General features: G+C 35.4%; 1 protein-coding gene across 1 annotated transcript; it reads right to left on the minus strand.

Annotated features, from left to right (window-relative positions):
* Positions 1 to 2,318: 2,318 nt before the first annotated feature.
* LOC101822831 (olfactory receptor 1537-like) lies at positions 2,319 to 3,263 on the minus strand. Its single transcript, XM_013112865.1, has one exon. The coding sequence runs from the start codon at positions 3,261 to 3,263 to the stop codon at positions 2,319 to 2,321; it is 945 nt and encodes a 314-aa protein (XP_012968319.1).
* Between the last annotated feature and the right edge of the window lie 8,480 nt (positions 3,264 to 11,743).

Genomic DNA, 11,743 nt, shown 5'->3' on the forward strand with positions numbered 1-11,743 from the left:
TCAAGGCCAGCCTGGTCTACAGAGTGAGTTCTGGGATAACCTCCAAATCAATATAGAGAAACCTTGTCTCGCAAAAACAAAAAACAAAAACCCCAAAAACACACCTTTGAGATTTCATCTACACAGAGTTGAAATAAATTCAAGAATACCCAAAACACCAAAACTGGAGAAGATACAGGAAAAAGGTAACCCTTATTCACTGTTGATCAAATTGTAAGCTGGTAAAGCCAGTTGAAAATAGGATGTGTGAATTATAAATAGATAATTATGTTAATAAACAAATAATTTGTCATTTGACCCTACAATACCAATCATTGAACAAAGGACTTAATATTCTAAACCACAGATTACTATTCACACATGTTCATTGCAGCTCCATTCACAATAGCTAGGAAATGGAAATGATCCAATGACTTTCAACTGATGAATTGATATGAAGACATAGTACATATACACAGTGGAATTCTATTTGTTTGAAAATGGGAATCTTAAATTTGAACATAAATAGATGGAAATAGAAAATATTGAATTGGGTAACTTTGAACCAGGAAAAATAAACACCATATGGTCCCTCTTACTGGGGATAACTAGATCCAAATCTTTGGTGTCAGTATATAATCTAGAGTTACTTAAAAAAACAGAAAAACACAAATAGATGATGGGGTGGGCATCTACTCTAGACAGGAGAATAATGGTACAGATGCTATGAAGTGGCAAATAGAAAACAACTTTGGGGTGTTGTATTTGTAGAGGGTGAGGGAAAATAGTCTTAAAATGAAAATAGTAAAAACTGATAAATACTAATAAGAATGCTTGAAAAAGTCATGGTGAATCACATTATTAGTTTTCCTAAAATTATAATAATATGCACACATATATGCAAATACGCACACATACACACATACACACACACGCACACACACATGCATCTACATATGCATGCACAGCACTCCCAAAACACAATGTGCTATTGTTGTTGCTCTTAGCAGCTTCACATAAATTTAAAGTAAGTCTTTATTGTAAAGACACACAGGATTCTGATACAGGACTTGAACTTCAGTGAACATACCTGAATTGTGCCTAGAACCCTATTCTGTGAAGACTGGCATTCATAGAACAGCAAAGTGCTGTATAACCCCCAAGTTGCCAAAGGAGTAAAACAGTTAATATTTCTACCCAGCTGTGACACCTAGAAACCACAATAATAACCAGCATGGAAAGCTGTCACTAAAGGTGAAATAGTGGCAGTAAAATCATGACAGTAAACAATATCAATGAACTTACACTTAAAGCCCACTCAATATGGAAAACTTCATGTCTGGTTCTATAAACAAGGCCAACTATGAGTTGCCAATGAGGTCATGGAATGTAGAGAACAATCTAATAGTAACACTTTCCTAAACAAGTATAATATCTAACTGCATATTTAGCACTGATCATCTAACCCACAGCTAACTGTAACTCTTCTTACAACAGATGGAGACAATTACAGAAATCTATATCTGGTCCTGGTTTAAATACAGGGAACAATTGATGGTGGGATGAAGGGCCATAATTAATCGTCCACAATACAACCAATCCATCTAGGACTCAGAGAAATTTTGGAGAAAAAAGAAGAATGCTCTAAGGGTCAGAGGACAAGGAAAGCAGTGATGATATTTGGTCTTCTCTGTAAGACAGGAGAATGGCACTATGATTCTCAACAACATAGTTTGTTAAACCTGAGCCAAAAATTATACTAGTTGATATTCCAATGTAGAAGGTGAAAACCTCAGGGACTCTTCTCCTAGATGAAGACCTATAGTCAATTTATGAACACTAAACACAGAATCAGTCTTCCTAGTGATAAGCCCCTAATATATGTACATACATAAATAAATTTGAAAGATAACGGGGGAATCACATGAGTGACTGGAGAGGTTGGAGTAAATGATGTGATTAAAGTATTTACATAGATATTCTGAAGGTAAATTAAAATAAATATGAGCAAAATGGTCATGTTTTTCGCAATTAAGAATGAAGTATAAATAAAAGTAATGTTCATCAAACAGGAATAAAAACAAACACAGGATGCTGACCTATACATAATGAGTCTGTGAATACATGTCTTTACTATTGGTTTACTTTGTTTATTCTGTGAAAACAAGAGAGTAAATATGTGCATAGAAAACTGAATTTGAAAATTATAAGTGTAAAAATTATCAGTTTCCTAGAAAATGAATAAGAATTCTTACCAGTATAATGAATTAAATAACAAAAATTCAAATTATACATTTATACATAACTTTTTTAATAAATAATTCTCACATTACTTTTGACTACATGAATGTTTTTCTTTGAAGTATTTTCTTCAGGGCAACAGTGACATCCTTGTTTCTCAGGCTGTAGATCATGGGATTCAGCATGGGAACAACAGTAGTATAAAACACAGAGGATACTTTCCCTTGGTCCATTGATTTCACTGATGATGGCTGTAAGTACATGAATGCAACAGAACCAAAATATATACCAACAGCCAAGATGTGGGAACTGCAGGTACTAAAGGCTTTGGACCTGCCCTGGGTCGATTGAAGGCTGAGGATACTGTCAATAATGAAGATGTAAGAAGTAATAATGGTCAAGGTTGGTACAAATATGATCAGTATATCAAAAATTAGAATCAATAATTCATTAATGTATGTATTAGAGTGTGCAAGCTTCAAGAGGGGAAGAAGATCACAGAAATAGTGATTGATCACATCTAGTTTGCAGAACTGAATCCTTATCATGAAGCCTGTGTGAACTGATGCACAGATCACACTAAAAATATACACTCCTGCAATCAGGGAACTGTAAATGTGATAGGACATGGTGACACTGTAAAGCAAGGGGCTACAGATGGCAACATAGCGGTCATACGCCATGGCAGCTAACATGTAACATTCTGCAACGCCAAAAATGATGAAGAAATAGAGCTGAGTCATGCATTCAGTGTAGGAGATGAGATTCTTCTCTGTCACAAAGTTCACCAGCATTTTAGGGGTAACAACTGTGGACTGACAGAAGTCAATGAAGGACAGACTGCTGAGGAAATAATACATGGGGTTGTGCAGGTGGGAACTTAGCACAATTAATGCGATCATGCCCAGATTGCCGGCTGCAGTGACCACATAGATTCCTATGAAGAGGAGGAAAAGGGGCATTTGGAGTTCTGGCTTCTCTGAGAGTCCAGCCAAGATGAACTCAGTGACTGTGCAGTGGTTTCCTGCTGTCATGTTCTTCATTCAGATTCTTAAGAATTTGAGGTGGTATCTCAAGTGTTTAATCCTGTCACTAGGGAAGCAGAATAGGCAGATTACTGTGAGTTCAAGGCCAGTCTGGTCAACACAGCTAGTTCTAGGAGAGGCAAGACTACAAAAAGGAACTTTTGCAAATATGTATATATATATATATGTATATATATGTATATATATATATATATAGAGAGAGAGAGAGAGAGAGAGAGAGTTGTCAGTGACTTTATTATTCTTTTCCATGTACACAAAGTCCACATATGAATTATTTCTGCTTTAGAATACTTTTGCTCTCTATATAATTACCTTAATGTATCATTTAGAAAAATACATTTTATCTTTTGTTACTATTTTTAAACATATCCTTAAGAAATTAAGAATGATTTTCATATAAAATACTATCATTCTGTCAAAGCTTCGATAATTTTTGTGATTTCAAAGCAATGTCCGTAAATTGAGATGTAGAGTCAGTATCAGTATGGAAAAGTGACAAATTCTTTTGAGGAAGCAAATTTCCCCCAAAACAGTGAATTATTATCCACGATATAATTTCTGCAGAGGATTTTTGCAGCTTTTTTCCAAAAGAAGTCCCTTTTTCCTAATTTGTAAAACACATAATGTCTTTAAATCCCAAACGTGAAAATTAAATGGCATCTGGAGCAGCAATAGCATGATGTACTGCAAAAATATACCTCTAGGATTACCTAGTGGAAACATGGTGCTCCTAGGAATAGATTTCTCTTTGTGACCCAGCTCTTGAGAGGAACAGAGTCAACCAGCAGGGGCTAAACAGTGAAGCCATGAAGGCAATGTGTCCATGCTCACTTACCAATAATGCTACCCTCGGCTAGCACAATGTATATTTTGTTACCTACCATCTAAAAAAGTAAGTATTACTGACATTTTATCACTCAGAAAATCTGCAATATGATTTTGCATTGTTAATTGATATTGACATTTTTTCAAATGATAAACCTGCACTTCTACATATTAAAATTAGAGAAGCAGTCTCGGCTCTGTTCTTATTTTTGCCTTTATTTCTTCTAAATAAAGAAAAACTGTAATGCAGAAACACATACATTCAGGGAAAAATAGATTGATTATCTTCTGTCCTGTTGAATTGTGAAAAAAATTAATCACCGTGTCAAAAAGTTATATCCATAACTGAATTAGAGTTTAGTCATTAAAAAGGCCAAAAGTTGAAATGTTTTTACAATGTAAACATTTATGTCTCGCATGCATTTTTCAACTTCAGGATTTCTTAGAAACTCACACACATAAGTAAAAAACAAAACATACAGTGATGCTAATCATGTAACTGGAGGTGCCAGAAATAATGTAGACAGAAAAAGTAAGATATGTGAAAAACGGTGTTGTTGAAATGATCCAGCCAAGTTATGATTTTACAACAACAACAATACTCTGTCTCCATTGCCCACAAAGACTGAGCCTGTAAGTAGCTCATCACAGAATTGATGGGGGGAGGGAGAATCTGACACTTCGCCTCCCACTGATCTTCCAGTTACTAATAGATTCTGGAATGGGCAAACAATGTCTTCAGTTGAGTACTTACCCACATGGTTCACATATTCCAATGGATAGTTCTAAACGAATCACCCAGATGGCCTGGTTAAGATGAACAAGTCAGAAAAAAATGGGGAAAATGTTATGACTATAGAAGACAGACTTGTACTGAGGAGTAAGTGTAATATGAGAATATGGGACATAAGACATGTGATGGTGAGAATATTCAGTGTGTATGTGTGTGTGTGTGTGTGTGTGTGTGTGTGTGTGTGTGAGAGAGAGAGAGAGAGAGAGAGAGAGAGAGGGTTATTTTAAGCAGTGATTTGTCTTTTCATACTTTATATCCGTAAAACATGAATTTCTGTCAGATTTCATATTCTAGTAGTCCAATATCATTGATCAATAAACAAGCTTGCTTAGCTATGCTGATTTTCCAAGTTACATTTTTGTAGGCTGACCTAGAACTCACAATACTCTTGCCTATTCACCCTGATTGCTAAGACTTTAAACTGTACCACAACACTTGGTGTTACTTAATTTTTAAAGTAAAGTTCCATCCATTACTTCAAAATGTATTTATTTAGCACTTTCATTTCTGTAAATGACCCACTAACTCCATTTAAATGAATCTTACGATAATTTATGTGTTAAAATTATCATAATATCCCATTAAAATGTCATATGTTGTTCATTCCATAGAAATGGTAACTTTACAACGTCTGTGTTTTTCATAAGATTTTCTTATCTTGAAATGTGTCAAGGTTTTATCATATTTATTAAACATATTACAAAAGTATAAAGTATTACATTGCAGAGATTTTCTTAGTAATTATATTTGGTAAGGTTATTTATATTTTATTCTTAATTTGTTCATTGAGAATTTCATACAGTGTATCTTGAGAATAGACAACCCCTTTCAGGAGTATTCAAAGATCTACCTAGCCCCATTTATGTCCTCATTTTCACCCATAATGCCCAGTTTGTGCTGCCCATGTATTATGATATGTGGCCTTCCACAGGAGTATGATTGACTTACCAGGGGCACTGTTCTTAAAGAAAATTAGTCTCCCTCTCTCTGCAGCCTTCAATTAACAGTGGCTACTCAGCTAGAGAGGAAACCCACCCCCTCTCTCCACACGGCGATTTGGTCTGGATTGGTCTTGCACAGGACTTGTGTATAATATGGCAATCACTGTGAATTCACATGTGCAGCTGTCCTATTTTGTCTAGAGGACATTGTTCCCTTATATTCATCCATCATCTTGGGTAAATGGGTTTTCTCTTTTGGAATTGTTGGTCAGAGAGGTGCCATTAATCCCTAAAAAATTATAAGCTCTTCTCAATGCTATTTGTAAACTCCACAGGTCAATAGAAAGGCCTTGTTGCTGAAGGCAGCCTGTTCTTGGTCACAGAGCATGGAAATATCAGGATGGTACTGGCCTGGAAGTTTCCTTCCTAAATGCTAGATTTCAGCGTAATGGAAGTTGCTATGGATGCTCCTGGAGGAGAAATGTACTCAGCAGTCTCAATCAGCTGTGAAATCTGTGAACTATAATAACATCTGACCTGGCAAGATGTTTTCATTGACACAACCGTGGTGTGAACATAATGGAGGTATTGAACCATTTTCTCTTTCACAAGATGAAACCCACATTTGACATTATTGTCATACCAAGGACCTGTTGCTTTTTAAACTTTTAAAAATATTAGCAAAGTCTATCAAAGATTTTATTGCCCCAAATACCCTGCAGCATTGCATGTCTATATTTTGGGTGTTTATTAGTTATATTGTTTATATAACACACAATGAATTCTTGGATGCTCTTCTAATACATATTGATCAAAGAGCAGTAGTCTCTGCACTAAAAATTCTGATTATATATTTCTTGAGTTTCTCAAGCTCAAGCATACCACTTCTCAGTAAGCTGTGATGTAGTTTCTATTGGCTGTTATACTGGTTGAATCTGCTTTGTCTGATATCTGTGCATCATCACAAGCTTTATATTTGCTAGTCTTTCTGTGTGAAGCAATTAACTCTGTATTTCTATTTTAGTATTGTGTATCCTTATAGTAAACATATTTCAATTGAAAATGAGTGACAAAATATGAACAAGTTAGTACCAAATATCTAGAAGTCAATCTAATGAAAATGTCAGCAATCTGTACATACTGGATGTTTTAAGTAGTCCTGAGAGAACTTAAAGAAAATTTTCTTAGGAAGAGAACTCACCATGTAAACTTTTTGAATGATCATTGTGGTAAAGAAATCAAGTCTCACAGACATGAAGAGAGGTTAATAACCCAATTAGTGGATTTCACATATGAATTAAGAGCATTTAAGACAGCAATGGAATACTTATAACAAACTTTGTCTACTTTGGGTCTTTTCAGAATTTGCAGGAAAAATCAGTATAGCCTGATGTTAAAAGTATACATCTTCAAACATTACAAATAATGGAATTTGGCAACTAACTGTGGATTTAATTGATCCTCAATGCAAAACTTTCTCCTGAATCTCTCTATATTTAACATGCTCTGGCAGGTACTTAGTTTCTTTTTTTAGATGTTATATTTATTGTCATTACTGTGTTTGTCTGTATGATATGTGTGTCCAGGTCTATGCCATGGCACATATGTGAGGGTGGAGAACTTTGGAGAATCTGTTTCTTCATTCTACCATGTTGGTTCTGAGGATAGAATTCAGGTCATCAGGATTGTGTGGGCGGTGCATTTACACTCTTAGTCACCTTGTCTGCCCAGTAAGTGCCTTAAGTTCTAAGAGATTATTGTATATAGTAGCTTTTCAATCAGATGTAAAACACATATGAATATGAAATGTGTATTAATTTATTTATTTTCCAATGCTGTCATTCATTCAAATTAAGATGGTTGTAGCATTAGTTAAAAATTAACAAATGAAATGTAAACATGTTGAGGAAGAAAAGCAAAACTTATTTTCTGTTTATAGTCTTAACCTTATCCCCAAGAAAAATCAGAATTTCTGCAGAAGAGCTTCAATTTAATTTCTAACTCTTCTCAAAACTATCTCTACAGCTGTAAATAATTTGATCTTGTACTCAGTGCCATTAATTTTTATATCATCATTGTACTTGGAAGTTATGTTATATTATAGATAAACTGGTAGCTTATACAACCATTAAAATATTCACAAAACTATTTATTGAATATAGAACTCTTCACCCAGTGCCAAACATCATAAATACAAATCTCTTCAGGTAGTATGGGGAGTTCTGAACTGCCTAAAATAATAAGAATAAAACTATAAAAAACGCAAAATATTTGTGTATTTGGGAGATTTGATTAAGTGAAGTCATTGTAATGCCATGCTCAAAGATAGAATCTGGTATCTTTCTTCACCTCACCTTACCTGCCCCCAGCCCAATCCCCTCACCGGCATCTCTTTCCATGACCTTAGTCATTGTATCAGTAAAAGGTAAAGTGACATACTCTCTTCTTTAAAGAATTCACAACCTATATCTGCCATGTTAGCTTATATTAATTAGAATTTGGCTCCAAATATGTGATAAAATTTACAGATAAAATAAAGCCAGGAGGAAACGCAATAAAATTTGCAATAGTTTGGTTATTATTGCAACTTTATGTGCTTACACTAAGTACAAAATTATTCACAGAAATGTTGCACAATAAGTGAAAATTTGTGCTGATTAACAACCATTAAATTAATAGTGGTATCACCTTATTCAGTTAAAATATATTTTGATATATTTTATATCACTCATTAATTTTTTTGCTTTATAATTATTCCAATGTCTATAGACTCAATATGGTTCTCTAAAAATTTCTTTGGCTTGTAAAATATTTTATGATCCCCATTGATCATCAAAATGAACTAAAAATGAAAAAATTGGTATACTTAATCACAGTTGTTTCAAATTAGTAATGTAACTAAAGCTACTTTAGTGTGCCCATAAATTCTGTAATGTAGGAGAGATCTTATCATTGAACTTAATTGCTTGAATTATAGTCACCATAGTAGGAATTACACACTAAGAGGGTTTCATGGAGTCTAACACTATAAAACTTTTCCCTTTTTGAGTTAAACTTGAGGTCAGACATCATCCATTTCGCAAGGTAAGGTGTACTCCATTGTTTTTTTAATTCATATATTTATTTACAATGCAGCCACAGCCTTCCTGCGTCCTCTCTTCTCGGTCTCTCTATTCTGCTGCCTCCTCCCTCCTTGTGTCAGGCATGCCTTCAAAGTTACTATAAGTTCAGCCATTTAAGACAAAAAGAACTAGGGAAATATATCCAAAGACTAGGAAAATTCTTTAAAAATTAGACTAAGAAAATATAAACTTTGTTGTAAAAATTTTTTCTTCTCTTTCAGGATGGATGATTTGACGTAATCCATATGAAAATATCAAGGCATAAATCCTTACTAAGTTAGGGAAGTTCAGACATCCCTGGATGATGCATAAGGAAATGGACATCTGAGACATCATTTATAAATAAGCAGTGGCTAGACTGTGATAATATCCAAATAAGATATGCAAGGCACATTCCAGTCAAAAGCTGCAATCAGAACATCAAGAAATACTTTGCACATGCTGAGATGTTGAGTGTTAGCCTACATGCTCGGGTCCTTTAATCCTGTTGTTTGCCATCAGAAACAACGGCCCTCTTGTACTCACCCCATTAAGTTGTACAAATAATGTCATTTATCTATGTGCTCAAGAAGTTTGAAGCACTGTTATATGTGGATGCATGGCCTATGTGTGGTGAAGCCAATGGTAAATGCCCCCTTTTGAAGAGGGAGATTGACAGAACAAAATTCATCCAGAAAATACTTTTTCTTAAGCAATGTGGAAATTTCTTTGGATTTTTTTAACATATCTTAAAAGAAGAAAAAAAAGCTATTCATTCTGTATATGACTTTTACGTTTTTTAACTACATACATATTAATTAAAATTAACTGGAGTCAGGCAATAGTGGCTCAAATTTCTATTCCCAGAACTTGGAAGGCAGAGGTAGGCAGATCTCTGAGTTTGAGCCTAGCCTGGTCTATAGAGTGAGTTCCAGGACGGTCAAGACTACACAGAGAAACCTTTCTTCAAAAACAACAAAAGAAAGAAGGAAAGAAGGAAGGAAGGAATGAGTGAACGAAGGAACGAAGAAGAAAGCAAACAGTAAAAACTGGAAATCTATTCCTGTATATAAAATATGGTCATTACGAGATACAGACATACTATGCTAATTTCTCTACTCAATTTTCTGGTAAGGGTTTACTTTTTAAAAATGTTTCTTTTAAAACTGAAGGGATAATGCAAACCTTCTCCAGTTCATTACAGGTGACCGAACTGCCTAGTGAACTCTGGAAAATTAACTTCTAAGCAGCATATCTTTATACTGTGAGCCACAGCAAAATGCAAGGGATGGGCTAAACTCTGCAGCTTCAGGATCTGAAAAACGGCTGGTGCATTCTATATGCTTTAAAAATTACTCTGAATAACTGAATACATTTATCTAACAAGGAGCACTTTCCTGGCCTTTCACAGTGGTTTCTCTAAACCCAAGACTTTAATCACACTTTGGGAAGAACACACCTCCCTCCTTCTTTCCAGAAATCTCAGGACCAAACTTTGCTTTTCACTTGCAAAATCATTAATAAAGATGTGAAGTCTCACATGCCCAGTGCTCTGTAATTTTCAGTGCTGAGAGACTAGAGGCTGGTCCTCAATCTCAGAGCTATTTTTGAAGTTGAGCTAATGATAGGTTAACATCCCCAAGAGCTTCGTCATCTGGAGTTAGCAATGGTCTCACATTTAACCATCTCACCTTTTACCGTCACCAGAGGAGTTCTGCCTGCTATACTCTGAAGCTGTAGCCTGGACGTACTTACATATGCCAGCTCCAAGTAGCACGATAGCGCATTCTCCAAGGATTTCCAACCCTTAGGGGGCAAACCTTCGAAGGGAAGCAAATATCATTTCCCTGCTGGTTAATTATTTTCTATCATCTAAATTTGTACATTGGTCTTTAAGATTTATATACAGACTGTCTGTATTAAACCCACTATTTTGACAAATGAAATATAAGTAGAAGCTGATATTCTTCATTTCTTATAAGTTACTAAACAATATGGTTACGTGGTTGGTTCCAGCACACATTCTGATAAGCTGCCTTTTGAAAGTCGGAAATCTTTCATATCTTACTGTAACAAGGCTAGAGAATTTAGGATAATTTCCTTTTCATAAAAGTTTGCTGTTGTATCATATCCAAGTCTGTAATTTATATATTTGAGGACTCACACCTCATCTGCCCATGTGGATGGGATTATAGGCATGCAGCAACATACCCGGAAGTCTTATTTATTTGTGTCTGTGTAGGATGAAGTGTGTGTGGGGGGGTACGTGCATGTGTGTGCATGTGTATATGCATAAGTGCATAAAAGTCAAAGGACAAATTCTAGTATTGTTCCTTAGGCTATCCCCTTTTTATGATGGATGGGGAAGGTCTCTTACTGTCCGGTATTAGCTAAGAAGGCTAGTCTGGTGGCCTAACAAGGTTCATCTACCTGTCTCTACCTCCAAGTTCTGTGGTTGCAATTGACAGCCACCATCCCTACTTTTTAAAATAGTTTTTGTCTTTTTTACTAATAACATTTTTTCATTTATTTTACACCACTACCACAGATTCCCCTCCCTCCTTTCCTTCCACTTCCTTTCCCCTGCCCCTTTATTCACTCCCCTACTGTTTCTGTTCAAAAACGGGCAAGCCTCCCATGGGTGTCATCAAAGCATCACATGTCAAGCTGAAGTAGGACTAAGCTCCTTCCTTTGTATTAAGGCTGAGCAAAGCAGCCCATTATGAAGAATACATTCCCAAAAACCAGTTCAAGTATTATAGATAGGCTTCGATCCTACTGCTAGGAGTCCTACAAACAGACAAAGCTACACAATGG

Source organism: Mesocricetus auratus, unplaced genomic scaffold (assembly GCF_017639785.1).
Source record: "Mesocricetus auratus isolate SY011 unplaced genomic scaffold, BCM_Maur_2.0 Super-Scaffold_100022, whole genome shotgun sequence".
NCBI classification, from domain to species: domain Eukaryota; kingdom Metazoa; phylum Chordata; class Mammalia; order Rodentia; family Cricetidae; genus Mesocricetus; species Mesocricetus auratus.